The sequence below is a fragment of the Melanerpes formicivorus genome, unplaced genomic scaffold, assembly GCF_026170545.1.
Source record: "Melanerpes formicivorus ecotype bairdi unplaced genomic scaffold, bMelFor1.0.p_v2 SCAF_6, whole genome shotgun sequence".
In the NCBI taxonomy this organism is placed as follows: Eukaryota; Metazoa; Chordata; class Aves; order Piciformes; family Picidae; genus Melanerpes; species Melanerpes formicivorus.
The window spans coordinates 11,062,781-11,083,851 of NW_027142358.1; the positions used below are offsets into that span (position 1 = coordinate 11,062,781).

Here is a 21,071-nt window from a genome sequence, read left to right on the forward strand (position 1 = left end):
TTTTGATGTTTACATGTGAAGGCACTGGCTACCTGGAAACACTGATAAAAGTCCACTGCTTTTAAATAATCCATATGCACTGACATTATTCCATTTTTAAGCCCTATCTCTAGCTTTTCCTTAGCATTATTTAAGACAAGAATAACTCCTTCAAAGAAAACTCACTTCAAGGCTGAGACCACACCTGGTACAGCAGTTGCTACGAAAGCTCAGCCTTTCTACAGAGGGTTCTGGAGTACATGAAACTGCAGTATCAGTACAACAATCATACTGTATTAGCTTGAACCAAATAGGAAATGGATGTTTGTTGCAGAATTACAATTCATTTCAGAATTTCTTGGAAGGTTTTTTGAGAGTAGTGGCACTATTGAAGGTTCTAAGAGTAAGAAAAAAGGGAGATAATTTCAACCGCTTCTCAAAAAAATCCTGCTACTGGGGTGGTTGTGACATCTAAAAAGTATGCATAAATGTAATTAGGTACAATTGCAAAATAATCAGTTAATTCAATTACATGAACAGTAAAGTGTGATAGTAAAGACTATCACAAACGAACTGTGCTACCGTGATATCACTATATATAATTAGAGCTCTCTTAAGCCAGCAGATTGCAAAGTTCTGTTTCCCTGCCTGGGAGTGCCTTGTAAACCTTCCTTGTGCCTGCAGAAGGAATGGGCAGACCAGATGTTGCCCTTGGAAGAAGAGAACAAGCTCCATGTGTGCCTCAATAGAGAATTTCCTTGAAGCACAGCCACAGACCAGAGGTACTCCTCTCAGAGACAAGGACAACCCAGCAGGGTCTCGAGGAAGCCAGCTCTTGCATTTTAAAACATTCCCAGTTTCCTGGTATTTCAGAGGGATTAATCAGCTTGCGTGTTTATCATCAAACCCAAGCTCACTTAAAGACCACTTGCTTGGGAGCCAGGAACAGATTGCAGAGATCAGCACACTCTGCAAAAGCTTGGTCAGCCCATTCCTGAGGGGCTGCCACACTGGCACTGTTAGCATGATCTGAGCTAGCTGAAGTTACAAGAACATAAAAATAACCATTCGGAGTCAGACCAGGGTTCACGTGCTCCAGCGTCCTGCCTACTTGGCCAGAAGCAATGTTTATGGGAAAACAAACAAACAAACAAACGAGTATGGGAAATACGGCATGGTGATTTCCCAGGATAACCTTTCAGCCTCCAGCAGTAAAGAAGGAGTAAAACCATATTTTCTGCTGTAAGGAAGCATTTTTGTGGATAGTAAAATGCCTAGACTCAGTACATTCTGCATGCAAGGCAGCAGCAGGGTTTTATTCTATAATGAGGAAAGCTGTTCAGCATTGCAGATCCTGGAGGTAATGAAGAAGCACTGACTTCACTTAGAAAAAAATTGAAACAAAAAAGACCCCACCTATATCTGTGACTGACAAATGGAATAAGCTTTAAAACCTGTGTTGCAAGGTCTTCCTCCCATAAAAATAACAGTTAGGGTTGCACTTCGGATTACTCCCCTTCAAACATACTGTACAAGCAAATTGAGAGGAGCAAACATTGCACCAGCATGTCACAACAAGATGAGAAGTGCACAGCCTGAATGATGTTAGTGTTTTATATATATCATGTTTATAGAAACATAAATATTTGATATAAATAACATATCTTTCATATACATAAATATATATGTATGTATGATAGGGTCCCAATACACTAATACTGATCTACTGCCTGTGCCAAGGTTATGGATATTGTATGTAATTTTTGTTCTGGGGAAAACTAGAAGCCAAGAAAGAATAAGGACTAATAATTGCCTTCAAGTAAGGCATGTAAATAAATGCTTAATGATTCATAGGGATTACAAGTAAGGAAGTTTTCCCCTTCCTGCCTTGTGAAGCAGCCCCAGGCAGATAGCTTACAGAATAGGAAAGGTACTGTGTAAAAGGCAAGAAATGAAGCTGATTGAAATAGTTCCTTCCCCTTCAACACAGATAAACCATACATTTAGCCATCTCTATTGCTGTAAAAAAATCAGGTAAGATGACAGTGAAAAAATATAATTGAATGCATTATCTTCCTTTAACAGCCACGAATGCCATTACAGAAGAGAACAAAACAAAACAAGCAAAAATGATCAGTGGTGACTGTGTGTGACTGTGGTGACTGTGAATTTTCCTCCACTGCTCCTTGGGAACTCTGTCACTCAGCGGCACTCAAGCTGTACTTGAGTATTGGCTAGTAATTTTTGTACTGTACTACTTGCCAGAGAAGAAATCTGCCAAATCACCATGACCTTTAAAGTTATAAAATTTTCTATTTCTCTTTCTCTTCCTGCCATAGTCCTGACTGCTATGAAGAAGGAAGAAAATACTTCTCCTTATCTACTACTAATTCTCTGAGAAATATATAAAGAGCCTGCATTTCTATTCAAGCACGTTGCAGAATGGTAACTGACACCTGCTGTCTACTCCTGTTTTCTCTATCTATAGTTCAAAGAATATCTTCCCTTCCCTCTTCCAAGACCTTTGGTTTTGGCAGCTGTGTTGAATAAGCTTATCTAGGGATCTCTGCTGTACCTAGATGTAAATTTGCACTAATTGACAGGACAAATTCCTAGGCAATTTCCAGTAACTCTTCTGATGAAAAAGTGGGAAAAAAACACAGTAACGTTATCCAAATTGCCAAACACGTTTTCTTTTTTTTCTGAAATATCCAGAAATTGGGAAGGATTTGGGAAATAATTTTAAATTAAAAAGATGTTTGGGGCTGAAAATATCTAAGTTTAAGCAACTACTAGGATATACTTGCCAGGAGAAACATTCAGCCAGTGCAATCCATACTTAAATGCTAGCATGATCATTTCTCCTATCCTACACATCAAATGCCACCAATGTTTGGCACTTTTTTGTTTTTCTCTCCCCTCTCCCACCTTTTTTTTATTCTGGATTCCTTGTTCATTTTCTTTTATTTTCCTTTTGTTCACTGTGCATCTCTGCATGACCTATATGATCTTACTCTTTATGAGTAAAGAATTATTAAAAGGGAATAGCTTTAATTAGTTTTATAACTAATCTCATTTCTAGCAATAGTACTTACACATCAGATCAGAAGTATAGGAAAAGGAGCATGCCAAGAGTGCACGCTCTTCATGGCTTAAATGGGCCCAATAAACAACTGAGAGTTACTGTGCTGAAGTGAAACTATATTCCTCTAGTATATGTAAAAAATAATTATAGGCACTTTACTGGGAAATTTTTACATCTAGTGAGCACTCTGGCACCATCAACCAACCAAATGAAACAATAGGTCTGATTAAAACACCACCCACACTGGTTTTTTTTTTTTGCCAGAAAGGAAATTTTTGCCAAAATCAAGCTTTCACATTGGCTACTTTGCCATGTTTATATTCAAAGCATGTATTCTCCTAAAGGAGTAGAAGTAATAGTCTCGACAAGGTATGTGTGATCATGTTAATGCTGGGGGAATCTTCAACCCACCACACACTGCTGGTTAGAAACATGGGAATTCTGTTTCTTACTTCCACTGTCTCACAGTATACATTAAGTACATAAACATACATGAGAGATATACCTGAAAACACACTCAGCATTAAAAGTCTGTTCATTGAGACTCAGTCCAGAGAAGGGCAATGAAGTTGGTGAGGGGTTTGGAATACAAGCCCTATAAGGAAAGACTGAGGGAGCTGGGATTGCTCAGCCTGGAAAAGAGGAGACTCAGGAGTGACCTTATCACTCTCTACAACTACCTGAAGGGAGGTTGTAGACAGGTGGATGATGGTCTCTTCTCCCAGGCAGCCAGTACCAGAACAAGAGGACACAATCTCAGGCTGCGCCAGGGGAGGTTCAGGTTGGATGTGAAGAAGTTCTATACAGAAAGAGTGATTGCCCATTGGAATGGGCTGCCCAAGGAGGTGGTGGAGTCACCGTCATTGGAGGTATTCAGGAGGAGACTTGATGGGGTACTTGGTGCCATGGGTTAGCTGTTTGGGTGGGTTGGATTGGTTGATGGGTTGGACATGATGATCTTGAAGGTCTCTTCCAACCTGGTTTGGTTTATTCAAAATAAAGTTAAGTTCTGCCTGTTTAGCATGGCATACTTGTTACCTGATAACTGCAATCTGTAAAACTTCAGTAAGACAAGCGCTGCTGTTTCCTCTGAGTACCAAGGCAAACAACCTAATGTCACCGGCCACCAGGCTTTACAACACTTATGATAAACGAAAATTTATGATCAATGAAACCAGTACTATTATTACTTGTCTTGTCTACCAGTGAGCTATTAAAGTTCACTCTATTGGTTCACTTAGATCTTTATGTTCTTCAGTGGACATGAAAAATGTTGTTAAGATATTAAAATAAAATAATGTTTTTTTGATCCAACATGTATGAGAATAACAGCATTTGCCACATGCTTAAAAATAGTTTTTAAATGACAAAATATCTAAAATTTAAGGACCACCATCTAGATATGCAAAAATTCTTCAGAAGTTTATGGCAAACACAAGAAAGGAAACACTAAGCTTACAGTGTTCAGTGTACATGGAAAATTATTTTTAATTTATCCTCCCGTGAATACTAGCTACAGAGATTTGATTGCTTAGCAAGCAGTGTAGTTAAATCATCTGAGGATAGAAGCAGTGCTGTATGACCTTTATGTGACCAAAATCAGCTAAGCAGCACACGTTTAACACTGGATTAACAATTATAGAAGCAGAATTTTATTATTGCCCTGCCCATCTGTTATTTTTCATTTCTTCAGAAGTAAAGAGAAAAAAATGTTTCATTCCAAAAATCACATAAGTTTTCTGTTACATCTGGTCCTCACTGCTACCTGAACCGACTTGCCTCAATACTTTTAGTCTCCTGAATAGCAACTGGTAATAGTGAACAATGACGTTAAAAAGAGCCCCAGCATCTCTCCATTATACTGACCTTAATTGCAGGATTCCCTATTGTTACAATGTTTGAGCCTATCTCTGATTATTGTAGTACTATTCAGCACAACCACCAGCTCAGGAGGAAGAAAACTGTGGTACTCTGAACACAGTCTTTGACACAAGATCAAACATTTGTTCAACAGTCATGTAAGTACGTGTGGAAGCAATTTGTAGTGATGGCAAAACTGAGTGCCATTCACCACACACCTCAGAAAGAAACCTGAAAAATGGGTCTCTTCTAGCACATGAGATGGACATAAAACCCACTAAGACACAAACTGAAATTTTGATAGAGAAGGAGCAGCTTGCATAGTCCACAAGACGACAAAGGACTCATTCATTGTAATTTTTATTTTTTAATTTATTTGTTTTACTGTGAGGGCTGTTGAACACTGAAGCATGTTGTCCAGGGAGGTGGTGCAGTCTCTATCCTTTGAAGATATTAAACCCCCAGGAGACACAGTCCTGAACGCTACCTGACCCTGCTTTGAGCAGAGGGGTTTAGACTAGACAATCTTTCAGAGAGCATTAGTGTGCTCATAACCTTAGCTATTCCATGACTCTCAAACAAATCTGGGTTGACCAGAAGTTTGAATGAATGGCCAGGACAATGAAAGACCTTGGTGCTGCAATAGTTGTCTGTTTTATGGCATTCAGGTACAGAGGTAAATGGTTATTACAATGCACTTAAGATTTGGATCCATTTCAGGAGCCAATAAAGTAATACTTACCATTTTTTTTTCCTTCCTTTTAAAACCCTTTTATCATTTATTGTGTTACTTCCTTTGCACTAGCCTAGAACACTTTTAACGAATATACTGCTAGTCAACTTAAATTTTAAGATCTTAAAAGTGGTTTCACAGAATTAGCATTTTTACAGAATAAACCCCATCAATACAGATTTCTGTTTTGATTTAAATCTTCTACTGTTTTTATAGCTTAAGCAATACATAATTGTGCTGGCACAACTATGTTAGATCAATCTGGGATAGAAGTCACCAGGGTGCTCCACATGCAGTACCCAGGAATCCAGCCTACCGTCTTTTTTGCCTGTGTTCTGCAGAGCCCTTACTGCTGCTCTTGGATGAGGCAAGAAGGGGCTAGTTCAGTTTCAGGGCTCTGTGGATTTATATTATTTAGTTCTCACTAAACCTCCAAGAGGCAGCAATGCTTCAAAAAGCTTATTAGGATATCTCAGCAGTGGATAAAAGAAATAATGTGATCACGGATAAAGTCCTTATAATCTCATAGAAAACTCCCACGATTCTCCACAAAAATCATGTAATTGCTTTGTCACTTGTGCTTGTTAGAGTTCTGAAAAGCCACACTGAGGAGCTGGAGACAGCACTTGCAGGCAGGGAGATGGAAAATGAACACCAAAAGATCCCTCACCACGCACACAAACCCAGACAGACCTCATTACTGTATATTACAGTACTTTCTAAGTACTCGTCAGGTACCTGTGATGAAGCACTGGCTTGTTACTGGCATTTATAATGAAAAAAAAAGGTCTTCCTTAATTTTGGGTGAGGATGAGAACACTTTGCCTTTGGAAAGAGCCAAGAAAACTCACTGAGTGGAGAATGGCAACTATGTAAGAGAAGGTGGCTCCCTCTCGGCACTTAGGATATTACAGAAAACAGAGAAATGCCTTTCTAGCTGGTGCTGCGGTTTAAATTTAATTGTCAAACTGTGCATGTTTGCTAAAGCTTTTTCTTATGGACTTTGCACTGAGGGAAGAGGTCCTTAATGCCCTACTGTTGGTTGCAAGATGGTAATGTGCTGAAGAAAAGAACAGCTAGTTCTGGGCACAGTATTAAACAGGCGAGGCTTAATTTGTACTTGAAAAGGCTGCAGAAAACACTGACCTGTCACATTATGCAGCCATTTAATTTTCCAATCTAGGGCAGCATGACTGCAAATTACATTTGCCTACTGGACAGTTTGATCAGCTGTAACTGCTCTGTCATTTTGGAAGCACTTTCCTCATTCAAAGAAGAGGGTTGTACTTTACAAGCAGAACGTAGAAGCTCTCAAGAGGAGACAAGTCTGGCAGTTCAATCAGGAGCAAATAGAACACTTTATGTATCTTGGCATAAACAAATACTGCCCTTAGACATTCCCCCTCAAAGCCAGACATGGCAGGGCATGGAGGGGGTTGTTAGAGTCTCTTTGAAACTCTCCACAGCACAATATTTGGCCTAGAAAACCCTCCAAAATTTTGGATTTCATAGGGTCAGTATTATAAAATAAATACATAATCTGCATATTTTAACAAAATATATAAACAAATAGTCAGAAAGTGTAAGAACTCACCGAATTTTGTACTGTGTCTGTACTATGGATTAGATCTTTTGGTGCTGATTTTCTTCACTGAAGACTCAAATTAGCTTCCTCTGCTGCTTCTGAATACAGTGGTAACTCACCTAGTGACTGTAAGACAGGCCTTTTTCGGGGTGTCCGCACTCTGCAAGCTTGCTTCATGTTTGCTAGCCAGGGGATATGTTGGGTCTCTCTCCTAGAGAGCTGTGGGATTGCAGCTGCCGGATGGCTGGTGAGAGGCAGAATGTCCACTGCCATCTTTCACTAAAAGTTCTCTCACAGGTGTTGATAATTCATGGAACCTGTGATCTGTAAAAGCTGCCCTGGAGTACAAAGAACTATGTGTGTCTTAGGAAAACACTGGGCTGCCGTGTTTATTTGCACCCTCCTCTCTAAATTAAATCAAACTCTGAGGGACAGGAAAGTGCATCAGGCAAAAGTAATTTAATTAAAGGGGTCTGTTTGGGAAATTTTGCTGGCTTTATACTCCTATTTATGGGACATGCAGCTGTCATTGTATCTCCACAGAAGACTTAGAAGCACTTTCAGTATAGACTTTGTAGAGGACTAACCTCCTGATTATGTTATTCTGATAGGAGCTTTACCAAAATCAGTTTATAGCTAGTGCAGCAGGTATTTACTTCCCACAATGTAAACCTTTAGAAAGAATTAATCCTGATTTCAACAAAAACTTTTAAATTATATTTTAAAATATTTGATGTAACATCTAATTTTTAGTTAAGAATAATTTCTGAAATAATTCTGGTCATATTAATCAAATGCTAGCTGTGATATAATGAAATACTTATGGCCTCTGGTGGATTAGCATGGACTATAAAATGTGCTAAATCAGAGACAAGAAAAGCTTGAAATAGCTTTTATGAGGTAGCTTTAGGGAAAGCTTAAAATAGTTTGTATTAACCATTTGGTACTCACTTTGCTAAAGCTGTACATCACATTTCCCCTTGTTAAGAATATAAAAATAAATATGGATTAATTTATGCAGCTAGAAGAACAATGTGAACATACATATTTTTTGAATGGAGATTCCTTCCTATTTTAATTATTAACCACAGCTCAACTTGCTCAAAAGGAAAGAATTTTAGCATTTGCAATTTATTATGCATCTTTTCCTCTGCACTGCTTCATGAGTAAGGAAAAGGGGCTACTGTTTCTTTCAATCAGCTCCCCAGTTTTTAATGGAAAACATGCCACAAGAAGGTGGTTAAATGACTTTTGTACCCTACTAACAATCCTGTAAGGCTTCTCATATGCACACAGAATGACTAAATAGCCCACCAGGTTCACATCTCCATTGTGACCTCTATGAACAAGCTGGCGCAGGCAGCAGCTCTTCCAGTGAGCTGCTGCCGCTCTCACTGACAGCAATTAAATGTTAATGGCCCCACTGAAGGAAAGACGAGCTATCTGAATCGGAGCGGAGATTGGCCCAGTAGGATTTCAAACTGTGACGACATAGAACGTGGAAAATCTGTAATATAAGCTTAATTATCTCGGTGCAGCTCCTGCCTGTGAGCAGACTGATGAGTCCGCACTGTGAACTATCATTCCCGTCTACAGTAGAAGCTATCTGCTTTTATTTCAGGCGCTCAGATGACGCAACAACGCCCCTAAAATAACTTTGCGTCATGGCTTTCCAGTTTACTTCCTTGCACGCGTACCGCCTCACGATGTCCTCCGGATCATCCGCGGCCTGAGCCGCCCCGCCCGGGCCACCTCCGAGCATCCCCACCACGTGGGGGTCAGGTCAGCTCCTCTCCCCTGTCCGGCGAGACGCGAGCTCCCTCTCCCGAGGCACCGCAGCCTCACTCCTGCCAGCCCAGGCACGGCTCAGGACCCTCTCTCGGGCAGAACTCTCTGCCGACTGTGCCGTGTCTCGCTTAAGGGACTACCGCGGACTGAGGGGACGTCAGGGAGCAATGGCAATGGCGCTCTCTTCCGGCAGGGGCATTTGGGTCTCTACGGGCTTTCAGGCAGCTATCCGTCCTGAGAAGGGGACTGGCAACCCTGCTGCTTCTAGGCGGAGCCAGAAATAGAGCCGGGGACGGTAAATAAACCCCGACCGGGTGTATTCCCGCAACGCCGTACACCCGCGGGACGGCTGAAGAAAAGGGGGGGGGGGGGGGGGAAAGCCGGACAGCGTTGGGCGGTGGCATCGCATGCGCAGGAGGCCAGGTGCCTGCCGGCTTGAGGAGCCGGTAGCATCGTAGGCAGACCGGCGTCCTCATGGTGCTGTGTCAGGGCGGCGAGGCCGCCGCCGTTTCAGCAGCGGGCGGGAAGGAGCCAGAGGTACCGCTGAGCCAGGAGGACGGTGCTGGTACGGGGCAGCCTTGCCTGTGCCCGGCGGCCAGCATGGAGGCGGCAGGCGCCGAAGAGCGCCGCGTTTGTGGGTGCTGTTCGGGCTTGCCCTGGCCGCTCTGCTGCAAGGCACCTGGTGAGGAGAGGGAGACTGTTAAGCGGGGCAGGGGGGACAGCGCCGTCCAGGCTGGGCTATCCGCTTTCGGGGTGACACTGCCGGCGTGGCGGAGGAAGAGGAAGCGGCCCCGAGGGCACCGGGGCTCTTTGCACGCGGGCGGCGGGGCGCGGAGTGAACTCGGGCGGCCGCAGAGGGCGCCTGGCACCTGTGCCGGCCCCAGCTCTGCCTCGCTGCCTTCGAGCCGTCTCCGACTGCAGTGGCCCACGCCTGCTGTCCGGCAGGGAGCACCGGGCCCCCTGCGAGCCTGTTCGGCCTCGCCTTCTTTCTCCCCCTTCCACTTTACCGGACAAGCCGGCCGCGATTGAAGACAGTGAGTGCAGCGGCAGGCACGATCTCCGCCGAGGCTCTGGCCCTTGTGTGCCGGGTTCGGCTCGGGCCGGGCCCCCGGTGCTCCCCCTCCCAGAGCAGGCTGAGCACACTGGCTTCGCCGACCGCGCAGCGCTCACTCACGTCCCCAAGGACGGCTGCTGTGATTATTCCTTGGTGAAGCAGTGCTTCTTGTTGTCAGAGTTTTAAAGTAAACATTGACAGGTTTGGGTGAATCGAGATGCTTTCTAGCAACGTGAGCTAACGGCACTGTAAATATGTTAAGAAGGGACATTGAGTGCTGTTCAATAAGTCCATATACTTGCAGCTATGACTTCCTCGGTAATTTGTATCTTGCGATACACTCACACGTGTGCACTCTTTATTTATCTTAATCCCTGCTTAATCCACTGTGCTTTACCAGTGACATTCACATGGGTATCACTTCTGAGGCCAGTCTTGGGAAAAGTAACAGCATTTGAAATTGTTAGAAACTTGGATTTGTTCACCAAGATTTTAATCTTTTTTTTTTTTTTTTTTTTTTTTTAATTTTGGTAGTCTGGTTGGTGAAATGTAAACTGAATGAATAGCTGAACTTCATGAATCATGCCTTGATCTTGGTGCATGACTACAATACTTCATGCACAGGCTGTTGTGCTGCTGGCACTTTCCTGAAGTCTCTGAGAGGGCTGTTCTGATTCTTATGTTGTGAAGAGTGAATCGCCCTCTTCTGGTTTTCTTGAAGGTCTGAGATAATCTTACTGACACACTCTATGGCCAGTACTCTTCAGCCTCTGCTACTATTCTCAAAATGCATATATTATGCATATATATATATGCGTATATATTATGTATGTATATAATGCATATATACTATGCGTTTTGCATCCTATAAAAACTGTTTGTAAGAAAGCATGACAGTAAAATGCAAGCAAAACCAATTCACACAGAAAATGGTGTGCAGTGGGAGGCATTTGACTAGCACTTAAAATGGGAGTGGGAGATTGAGAGCCTTACAAGTAGAGGTGGCCAGAGAATAAAATGGTAAATCCAAATCTCAAATATGTAGCTACTCAGCAAAGAGGACTTGGAACTTGGATGCTACTTGAAGCTGCTTTAAAAAACTTGAAAAAACAGAAGATGTGCTTGAGTCTTTGATAGAGTTGGGCTAGTGTTTGGAGGCTTAATATTTCGTGGGGTGGGAATGTTGTTGTAACCTAACTTCCCCTTACAGCATATTTTGAAATATGTATTCCTCAGAACAGCAATTCTTGTTTTTGGTGGAAGAACTTGTACCATTTTATTTTTAAAAGGAAATAAAACATTTTCTCATTTCACTGAGCACATGCTTTGGCAAGATGAGATGTTGATGGTTTAAACTCTAGTATTACGAGATACTGTTTCTGGCAGGCTTGGTATATTGGGTAGCTAATAAAATGAGTTCCTTCTGGTTTGTCTTTGTTGCTTCCAGTACCAAGCTTAGTTCCAGGGATTAGATCCTTTCAGCTTGCTTTTCTTTAATTTGACTGGTTTTCCATTTCAGCACTTCATTCTGTAGTAATCAGGCAAGCTATCATGCCTGAAACAAAAGTTAATAATTTTGTTTGCGCAGTGTTGATCCATGGGCCAGCCTGGGTTTGGATTTCCCATTTCAGTTATAGGCCAGTTTGATTCCTCATGCTTTAATATTAGACACTGTTGATTTTGTAGTTCTGTTACATGACTATGTTAATTTGGCCATTGTGTAATTCATTAATGTTTTTAAAATCCACTGTTTTATAATCCAGTGTTGGTTGGTGGTAGTTTTTGTAGTCACTTGTATGTGAATGGTTGTTACTAAATAGAAATATTTCTAGTAGAAACTGTCATTCATTTTCATCTGTGCTGTGGCTGGATTCCTTGAATAGCAGACCTTCTGTCTGCCCTAAATTCTGATTGCAGTTGTAGGGCCAGGGTTTCTAAAACTGTTAAGGCCAGGACCAATGCCATACATACAATGCCATATCAGCCCAGTCTTAGCTCTTAGGTAGTAAGATGCAGTGTCTCAGCCTTGAGTGCTGATCTCAAGGAGAATTAAAATGGTTTCTGACAAGTTTTGTTAATTAAGAAAAACCAACAAAACAAAACCACACATCCAAAGCAAAACAATACAAAAATCCCCAAAATTATATTTAGTTGCTAAGCAACTTGCAGCAGTGCCCTGCTGATAATGTTTTAGAGCATTCATACAGCTCATGGGCTCCCACATTAGTGTGGGATGAGGCACCCTTTTATCAAAACACTGCCGCAAGGATGTGTAGTTCTCTTTTATCTCTACGATGTGTTGTGGAAGAAAGGTTACTCCCGATGTTTTATACAGACAGAAAGAAAAGAGACAGGCATTGAGTCTATCATCAGTAAATTTGCTGATGACACCAAGCTGGGGACAGGAGTTGATCTGCTAGAGGGTAGAGAGGCTTTGCAGAGAGACCTCGACAGGCTGGACAGATGGGCAGAGTCCAACGGCATGAGATTTAACGCATCCAAGTGCCGGGTTCTGCACATTGGCCACAACAACCCCATGCAGTGCTACAGGCTGGGGTCAGAGTGGCTGGAGAGCAGCCAGGCAGAGAGGGACCTGGGGGTGCTGGTTGATGGTAGGATGAACATGAGCCTGCAGTGTGCCCAGGCAGCCAAGAGGGCCAATGGCATCCTGGCCTGCATTAAGAACAGTGTGGCCAGCAGGAGCAGGGAGGTCATTCTGCCCCTGTACACTGCACTGGTTAGGCCACACCTCGAGTACTGTGTCCAGTTCTGGGCCCCTCAGTTTAGGAAGGATGTTGACTTGCTGGAACGAGTCCAGAGAAGGGCAACGAAGTTAGTGAGGGGCTTGGAACACAAGCCCTATGAGGAGAGACTGAGGGAGCTGGGGCTGCTTAGCCTGGAGAGGAGGAGACTCAGGGGTGACCTTATTGCTCTCTACAACTACCTGAAGGGGGGTTGTAAACAGGCAGAGGTTGGTCTCTTCTCCCAGGCAGCCAGCACCAGAACAAGAGGACACAGTCTCAGGCTGCGCCAGGGGAAGTTCAGGCTGGAGGTCAGGAGGAAGTTTTACACGGAGAGAGTGATTGCCCATTGGAATAGGCTGCCCGGGGAGGTGGTGGAGTCGCCGTCACTGGAGGTGTTCAGGAGGAGACTTGACAGGGTGCTTGGTTGCATGGGTTAGTTGATTGGGTGGTGTTGGGTGATAGGTTGGACGTGATGATCTTGAAGGTCCCTTCCAACCTGGTTTATTCTATTCTATTCTAGCAACATCCCAGCTACATTTTTACATGGGCTCTCTTCCAGGGTGGTCACCTGTAGGTCCAGTGGAAAGACTGTTCTTATGCAGCAAAGCAATAGCAAAAAAGGCTGGTTTCTTTGGAGGTGGTGTTGAGGTCAGCAGTAGTTCACCCTCTGTTTTATTTTCTTGGGGGTGGAGAAGGTAAGTGGAACGGGGAAGAAGATGTTGCTGAAGAGAGCCTGAGGCAGTGAGGAGGCTTGAGTAGGAACCATTAGGCTTGGGAAGCTACTTTAGGAAGCGAAAAATCTGATAAATATTCACAGGCTAAGGTGAAACTGAGGTCTTCACAAAACTGTGACAGATATCAGCACTTTAAGCAAGCCGATAACATTTTAACATTAGTCACTTAAATGTCTGCTTTAAAAAAATGTGTACTTTGTTTATTTGAATATTTACATTCTTACAGCAAGCTGAAAAAGTTATATTAAACTCCTGTAGATCTAGGTTAAATTTAGACCTAAATGCAAACTAAATGGGAGGTATAATAAAAGTGAGGGTCTGTGTGTATTTGATGAAAAAGGAAAATTAACTTCTTGTGGATAAATCTTACTCAATTTGCTAATAGTCACGATTACCAGGGTAGTAAGTTTCTGTGTTTTGGAACCTGACCATGGACTGTTTTGCAGTCAGCTCTACTTCTTGTTCCTTGGGTGATGGTCAGAATCATTAATTCTTTAGTGAATCACCCAAACCAGTTTGAATACAAGAAACAAAACCTATTAATTCATGTAGACCTGTGAGAGGTTTTGTATCCGAACTGTTTCAGTTCACCCCTTACCCTGTTGTAAGAAGTAAAAGGAGATCTGTGGTGTTCAGTGAAATGTGTTTTCAAGGTAGGTCTGGTAGATACACATAGTATTTGCATTTGTTTGTTCTGTTTTCCCTGTTGTCTTCCACAAGAACAGTGACAAATGTGTGTAGCATTGCAGTATGTAGAGCGGCCTGGCTGGAGAGATTTTCGAATAGCTCCTTATTAATTGGAGTTTATCTGTTGCAGGAACAAAGAAGAAAACATGTCCAGGACTCGGTCTGTTTTACACCGTACTGTCTGCCTTCCTTTTCTCAGTGGCCTCTTTATTTCTTAAAAAAATAGAAGATGTACATTCAGTGGAAGTGAGTGCATTTCGATGTGTTTTCCAAATGGCATTTGTTCTTCCTGGTTTAATATACTACAAGTAAGTGTAGAAAATGATTAAAGTTATTTCTTAAAAATAGATTTGGAATTATCACTCACTGAAATCAGACTACAATATTATTTTGATTTAGACATCAGTTGCATTACTGCATTGTTTTGCATTAATTGATAGTTTCTTGATACAGTTCAGAGAATGGAAAGTCTTAGAATCCCAGTGTTGTAAGGGTTTCTACAGGGATTATATCAAATGTGTCAATCTTCTGTAAACTGATGCTCCTAAGAAATAGAAGGTAACTCGAGGTACTCATGGGTTATTTTGCAAGCAAAAAATCAATAGCAAGAAAAACCTGTTCTTTGTTTGAGAGGGGTAATGGGAGTAAATTGGTCGGTGATTGGACAGTTAAAGATGATTTGCTATTTGATGTAAATGCCTTATCTAGAAAGGTATGTATAGTCTAGGAAGGTGTGTACATCTAAATGTGATTAGAATGTTGGTCATGAAGTATGCAAGCTAGTTGATGTTAATATATCATTTCTGTTTTTCAGAACAGGGTTTTTGGGACCAAAAGGTAAAAGAATTTTTCTTTTCTTCCGAGGACTCCTTGGCTCTAGTGCAATGATCCTTATCTACTATGCCTTCCAAGTCATGCCACTAGCTGATGCCACTGTAATAACTTTCAGCAGTCCTGTTTTCACATCATTGCTGGCATGGATCTTTCTTAAAGAGAAGTACAGTGTTTGGGATCTTCTGTTTACCCTCTTTGCGGTCACTGGAGTGGTTCTTATTGCCAGACCACCGTTTCTGTTTGGGTCAAATGTTACAGGGATTGAAGGAAGTTACACAGACCACATTAAAGGAACTATAGCAGCAATTACAAGCACAGTATCTGGAGCTTCGACTTTTGTTATAATAAGGAAGGTGGGAAAATCTGTGCATTATTTTTTGTCAATTTGGTATTATGCAGTCATTGGTTTAATTGGATGTGTCATAGCATTGTTTGTTATGAATGAATGGAGTTTACCATCTTGTGGCAGAGATAGGGTTCTTCTAATATTAATAGGCCTGTTAGGGTTAGGGGGTCAGATATTTCTCACAAAAGCATTGCAAATCGAGAAAGCTGGACCTGTAGCCATAATGAGAACGATGGATGTGGTGTTTGCTTTTATTTTACAGATTCTTTTTCTCAACCACTGGCCAACTTGGTGGACTGTGGGTGGTGCTCTTTGTGTAGTAGCTAGTAGTTCTGGAACAGCCATTCGTAAGTGGCGGCAAAGCTTGAAAAAAGCTAAACAAACTGAAATCTGACACTAAACAAAATACACTGCTACTAATTCATTACAGAAACAAGCAATCTTGAAATATATATATACAATATTTATTCTTATTTATTTACAATATCTCAATTTACCAAATTGTAGTGCCAAACTATGTCAAATAAAATAAGCTGATCTTTCTTAAAAACCAAAGTTTAAGGTGTTTAAACAACTGCTTAGGTATATTTAGGCATGCAAACATGAGAAGTAGAAAGTTACTTAAAAGTTGCTTGCTTCCTGTCAGAAGTGGACAACAGGTTTTTTTGCTTTAATTTTCCTAAAATTCCTGATTTCCCCCTTCTTAGATCCTTTCTTTATCCTTCTTCCAGATTTATTTAATCCTGTTCTGTGCTCAATTGGCAGAGGGATTGCAGTACAAAAGTTCGAAGAGAATGAGGAATTACGATCCTATAAGCATTGGATGTTTCTAGAACAGATAAAGCTTGCACGTTTACAAGGTTTCTGAGTTGGTTTTGGGTGGATTTGTTTTTTGTTCTTCACCAAACAGATGCCAAATGGGGATTTATTTTTAATTTGGATTCTAAAAGAACAAAGGCATTTTTGTCTTTCAAAGAAATAGCAGGAGAAAACTGACTTGTAAAATTTATCTCTGTTGTGCTCTATTTAAAAAAAAAAATTGAATGTTTGTACTTGCTTTACAAACATAATGAGACAACCTAATATTTTTTTAAAGAGATCTTCCCAATAGACATGTCTTTAGTTGCTACAGTCTCAGTCATGAGAGAGAACAGTTAGTTTATACTGCTCATAAATGAGCCATTTCTTGTGGTATGCAATGCCACTTAACCATGGTATAGTTATACTATCGCTGCACTTTATTCTATGCAAAAGGTTATATTTTTAAAGTATTTAATGTTGGTTATTTTAAATGCTACTTATGACCCTTTTATTTACATTCTTTTGTATGAAAGTTCTGTATTAGACCCAGTTTTAAGTCTGCTTGGTCTTCATAAAGTTAACATATACAATAAGGCATTTGCCTATTCCCTAAGAATTTACAAGCGTGCAGAGTAATTAGAATTTAACAGAAAAAGCAGCTTGGCCAAGGTCATATCAGAGAGTCTATGGAACAGGTTTGAGGAGAGCTAGGTGGAAGGGTGAAGCTCTGCATTAAGTCACGACACAGAGGCATCTGCACTACATCAGGCAGTGCTAGTGAGCAGCTTCAGTACTGTTTCTCTATATGGCCCTTTCAAATCTGCCTTTAGTCACTTACATGTCCTCTCTCTTTTGTAGGCTTTATCTTGATAGCAACAAATGCTAAGAAGAAAGGCTTGTGTTATTGATCAGTGTCCTTCATGATTGAGGAGTAACGTGTTTAGTAGGTAGGGGAATATTCTGAAATGGAGTCTTAGATACTTTTGAATTGTGTAGTAGTGCTCAAAGAAAATGTTGAGTTACATCTTTATTTGGTCCTTTGCATCATGAGGTGGCTTTCAGTTGTTTAGTCACTGTATCTTTTTTCTGCTGTGTTCTGCAGACTTGATACCCCCCCGCCCTTCAAAACACTAATGTGCCCATGGTGATGGTTTTTTTTCGTGGTGGTGGTTGGTTGTTTCAGGTTTTTTGTTGGTTGTTTTTTTTTTTTTTTTCATTTACACATGTCTTACCATGTATTTTTTATTTTGCCAGTAAGCTTCCATCCTAGCAGGGCAGATCTAGGAACTTTGGTCCCAAAGGACCGGAGTTTTTACAGTACCTTTGGATACATGTGGATGTGATCTTTGTGCAAGATTCTGTATGTAAACCAGCAGCACCCTGAGTCCACATATGTTTATGGACATATGCAGATTCCACTTGAGTGATAGAATCAGTTCCTGCTTATAGCTGGCTATTCTCTGCTTGTCCTGAGGGCTGAAGTTCAGCTACTGCTGTCAAGGTCAGGAGTAGTATGAAACTGCTTTCATGTCTCTTTAAAGCCTGATGTAATACTAAAATTCTAGTTTGGCACCCATTTTGTTTAACACCTGACATTTAAAACTGGAATTGTTTCTTCTGTTCAGCCATCACTGTCATTGAACAACAGCTTTCAGAGGAGGGAAGGAAAATAGATTGCATTGCTTTTTAGTGCTTCAATTCATGTTTAGAATGCATGTGTTTGAATTGACACTTAGAAAGGTGTGGTTCCAAAGCAGTTCATACTGATGTAAACAGATTGTCAGCTGGTTTTGTTCCCTCCTGTTGGCTCAGTGCTTGTGGTGAGCTGGCCCTGGAAGCTGCTCCAGCTACATAACCTTTTAGTAAGGGTGTTGGAGAGGACAAAACCAGCCTGAACTTGATTACAGTATGAAAACATTAGGAAGGAGAATTAGATAACAGTTTAAATTACAACATGTGCATGCTGTTTTGTTAGTGCAGAATAAAATTAATGTGGAAGCCTACATAAAAAATTGTTAGGTTATATGATTTCAATGAGTTTTATCTATTACTCTTAGAGAACAGCAACAGACTTCTAAAGAGAGGACTATTTTCTTGCCCTTAACACATAGGTGTAGGAAAGATGATGACCTGAAATAACCTGTTATGTTGGTTGGTAATTTGTCCTACATCTTGCAGAAACTCTTTGTCTGTAGTGCCAATAACCCCAGATTATGTTTCTCTTCTTTCTTCAGACTTAGAGAGTTTCCTTATAGCTCCATCTGTTTACTTATTTTTCTGTTTTTAAACTTTCCTAAATATTTAAGTTGTTAAAATAGTAATCTAAACCGGAGCCTATCCATTTCAACCCCATGCATTCTATGATTCGATATTGAAGAACATTGCATATTTTGGAACATTATTTTGATCCATCTTTTAGACAATTGTTAAGCTGGGAAAAAAAGGAAAGACTTGATTAGGGCTTCTGTAGTCATAAAACATGACAAGCTCACTTCTATAACTAGCTCTTCTAGATGACTTGGGGAATGGAAGACATTGAAGCTTTAATTTTTTTCAACCTTTAAAAAATTTTCTTTCTTTCAAATGTATATTGAAACCCAAAATTTTAATTGGAAGCCTTGAAGAGAATGAAATTGTACAAAAAATATGGATACCCTAAAATGTCATTTTTTTTTAATTGGAAATATTTCTTATGATTCCTATTAAGATTGTTAATATTTTCTTTTCTTCCAGAACTTAACAATTTGAGAATCTGAAATTAAACTGTCTGAGCCTTGGTTCTTTCAGGGTTTGATTATTTTTCCTTTGTTTGTTGGTTTGTTTTGCTCTCTTTACTTGGCTGGATTTTTACTTTCAAATCTTTTTTAGCTTTTTAAGTTTCAGTACAGCAAATTTCTCAGGGTCAAGCATAATTTTTCTGAGCATTGAGTCAGATATATATTATTACTGCTCACCACCTGTAGTGTCTCCTTGTGGTCTTTATAATACTTTTAATTTTCATTTTGATAAATGTACTTCTCCAATGGGAAATCCTTTCCTTGTGATATGAAATACTGTTGCATTGCAATTGCTATGATACAAAGTTGAGTTTCTCTTGAATTTCAACATACTAATTCAAGTTACTGATTTCAGTTGATCCTGAATAGAATGACAATTAATTATTGGTTGTTTTGCACATAAACACAGGGTAAAAAGATTTAGTTGTTGCTGATGCATCACAAGTGTGTTTCTTACACACTTTACTATGTTCTTTACTATGCAAAATCATCTGTTGTCATCAGTGGGACTTTATAGCCTTAAAGCCTTATATACCCAACATTTCTATAGAATGATGATGGCTGAAAAGCTATGTACTGTCACTGTGAAACAGCCAGTTTCTTTCAGGTAAAGTTGTTTGTCAAAGTATGCTCTCAAAGTTCTCTAAATACATCTACGCTAAGAATATGACAAGCTACTTGTGTAGACAGCCACAATCTGTATGAAATAACTGGTTCGATGAATAAGTTTTCTTCTGAAACCTGAAATTCGACTCTTTCCCAGTTCAAGAAAACTTCTAAGACGGCTGTTCTCGTAACTGATAATGACAAGATGGATAGTACTACCTTTACCATTATTTTGTTAAACACTTCCCCCCTCTTCCACCACAGTATACTCTTCTGTCTGTTGTAAGAAGGTTTATTTCTAGACCAGCAGCCTCTTAAAGTTATTTCTTTACTAACTGGCAGTAGTTAGGCAAAGAGTCTGTTTTCCAGTTCTCTTGTTGTGGTAACCACATTAGGCTCATCTGTGGCATTGGTTCCACAGGGCAGTACAAATACAATCTGTGTCCCTGCATGGATTCAGGTTTGGCAGTGCTGACAGCAGATGTGCAACACTGACTGCAGCAGGACATTGCAGTTACCATCAGAATGTTTTTCTTGTTGTAACTGCCTGTCCATCCAAAGAAAAGCTGTGGCTTTATGTTCCTGCACATGCAGGCAACTTTAGGGTGGAACATAGATTTCTATGCTGATAACATTTCTGTGTATTGAAATGAGTAATTTCCTATTATGTGAATTGTTGTTTGACAAAAAGGGGGTAAAAATATCCTCAGTGTTAATTAAAGGATTTTTACTATGTCTTATATATTGTTAAATGTATGTTGAATCATATGTTTTGTAGAAGTTACCGGCTTTGTTATGTAGTAGTATATTTTTATAGACAATTCTCACATATTGAAATGTTAAGAGTATTTTCTTAAGAGGTTTATATTCATCATTACTAATAAAATGAACCTGAAGAATTAATCTCTGGTTTTGCATTGATTAGTAGAACATGTTTGAATATAGTGATTGTAAAAGCTTTATAACAGAAAAATCAATGAAATACTCTCTGATAAATATGAACATATACCTCAAATTCTGCTACTATTAGCATTGTGTCAGGTTTTATGCCTTGCAAGAAGCTAGAGAAGAAAAGGAGTTTCATCAGCTTCCATATAGTAACTTCTTAACTGGAAGAATTGTGGCATTGCTCAGTAAAGTTAAAATTTCCTGTGTCCAAGTGGCAATTTGTTTTGTTTATTTGGTTTTCTTTTGTGGTTGGCTGTTTTATTTCTGCACACCGTATTTGAAGTCTTGTCTTTTATGTCACACAGTGATACTTAATTCATCCCAGAGTTTCCCATTATCTAGCGTTTCAATAATTCAATTTTCACCAAAGAGGGTAAGTCAGAAAAAAAAATCAGTTCTAATTTGCAAACCCACCACTATTGCTAAATAGTAAAAATGGTTGTAATAATTTTTAAATTATCCTTACACCAGTGCTTCCTCCTGCAGTGCTGTCTGGTTTTGTAAAAGCAG

General features: G+C 40.3%; 1 protein-coding gene across 1 annotated transcript; it reads left to right on the forward strand.

Annotated features, from left to right (window-relative positions):
• The first annotated feature begins 9,465 nt into the window (after positions 1-9,465).
• SLC35G1 (solute carrier family 35 member G1) lies at positions 9,466-20,748 on the forward strand. The gene is made up of 3 exons (XM_068139680.1): positions 9,466-9,712; positions 14,380-14,557; positions 15,064-20,748. Exons 1-3 carry the CDS (start codon positions 9,505-9,507, stop codon positions 15,821-15,823), a joined length of 1,146 nt encoding a protein of 381 aa, XP_067995781.1. The 5' UTR covers positions 9,466-9,504; the 3' UTR covers positions 15,824-20,748.
• The last annotated feature ends 323 nt before the right edge of the window (positions 20,749-21,071 follow it).